This window comes from Notothenia coriiceps, unplaced genomic scaffold (assembly GCF_000735185.1).
Source record: "Notothenia coriiceps isolate Sejong01 unplaced genomic scaffold, NC01 NC01_scaffold00037246, whole genome shotgun sequence".
NCBI lineage: Eukaryota > Metazoa > Chordata > Actinopteri > Perciformes > Nototheniidae > Notothenia > Notothenia coriiceps.
In genome coordinates, this window is record NW_011369947.1 from 26,190,618 (window position 1) to 26,192,272 (window position 1,655).

The following is a 1,655-nucleotide window of genomic DNA, read 5'->3' on the forward strand; positions in this document are numbered from 1 at the left end:
TCCTGTGTGTGTGTGTGTGTGTGTGTGTGTGTGTGTGTGTGTGTGTGTGTGTGTGTGTGTGTGTGTTGAGGGTGTATGTGCGTCATCAGTGTTTGTTGTTAGCATGTGTGCTTGTTCATGACTGGTCATGCCCTCATTTGAGTGGCCTTAGTTCCTTAATGGAGACACAAGGGGTAGCGAGCAGTTCATGGGGCTGGAACACCTGACAAGGCCAGGTCTAATGTGGAAAAAATATGAGGTGTGTCAGGGAAATGAAAATGATTAGGGTTTTAAACTATTTTTTTCCTGAAAGTTTGACGGCATCACAGCGAGGCACACAGCATTTGTGAAAGTTTTTAATAACAAAATTGGTGAATCTTTAAAAAAAAACATTATATAGAGTTATAGTAAATTATATTGTGGTGTGTTTATGTGCTTGTATGATATTTATTTTCTGTGTTTGTTTGATTTTCTGTGTTGTTTTATAATTTCCGCCCCTGTACATTACTTTGTCAAACTTTAACTTTAAGAACTTGAAATATTTCTGTTTTTTTTTTTAACATTTTAAAACTTTTTTATCATACAGTTTGTTGTTGTTTTGCCAAAAGATAACTGAAAAACTCACGGAGAGGATATTTAATTAATTAGTTATGATAAGCTGTTCTACCTCCGATTAACTTTGTCTTCTCGTACCTTGACTGTATATACAAATGTTGAATATATTATATATATATATTCAATTATTTGAAAGAAACAAATGTAGCTGACAAGCTCCATCTTGGATTTTTTTTTGCCACACTGTATTTCTAGAGTGTTACACAACTTTATTTAAACATGTTCTAATTGCACCTAATGTTCCCTGTGTTTTATCTCAGTTCCTGGAGGGCGCGACCATCGAGGTGGATCAGATCCACACTCACATGCGCCCCCTGCTGATGATGCTGGGGGATTACCGCAGCCTGACGCTCAACGTGGTGAACCGCCTCACCTCCGTCACACGCCTCTTCCCAAACTCTTTCAACGACAAGTTCTGTGATCAGATGATGGTGAGGAACTCAGACCTCCTCATCCAACAACATCAGCTTAAAACACCCGATCGCACAGTTGGGAAATTAGTGTGGCATCAAAAGCGAAATCCTTTAAGTGTGGCGATGTTTGTGCTAGGCTAACAACTTTAGATTTTAGGGTGTCTGACAAAGAATTTGGATTATTGTGCAGATTTAACTAAATACAGTCAATTTAAAGTATTATCAAGAAGACACAGTGTATATATGTTTGCAATTCAACACTTTTGTAGCATATTTTGAATATTGTTGCTAGTAGTTCAACTGGTATGCTACTTGCAGATTTGATTCTTATTATTTATCCTTTTTTCCTTGAATCTTTTGATTGAATATTCCGTCCTTGTTAGTCCCGTATTCTTTCTGTTAAGCAGAAGTGCACACACACATATAATTCACCATCACACAGTCTCATTATTATCTCTCTGTGTCTCTCATAGCAACACCTGAGAAAGTGGATGGAGGTGGTGGTAATAACACACAAGGGAGGCCAGCGCAGCGATGGCAGTGTAAGTATAACACACACACACACACACACACACACACACCTGACAACACTGAGACTTTTTAATACAAATGTGAAATTCTACTCCTGTGTTTCCTCCATTTACTTTA

General features: G+C 37.9%; 1 protein-coding gene across 1 annotated transcript in view; it reads left to right on the top strand.

Moving 5' to 3' along the window:
• Positions 1–158: 158 nt before the first annotated feature.
• LOC104966561 (protein NLRC3-like) overlaps positions 159–1,655 on the top strand; it is a 7,454-nt gene continuing 5,957 nt past the window's right edge. The window contains exons 1-3 of the mRNA XM_010795745.1: positions 159–173; positions 855–1,025; positions 1,481–1,549. Coding sequence (XP_010794047.1) covers positions 159–173; positions 855–1,025; positions 1,481–1,549 — 255 coding nt within the window. The remainder of the gene's footprint in view (positions 174–854; positions 1,026–1,480; positions 1,550–1,655) is intronic.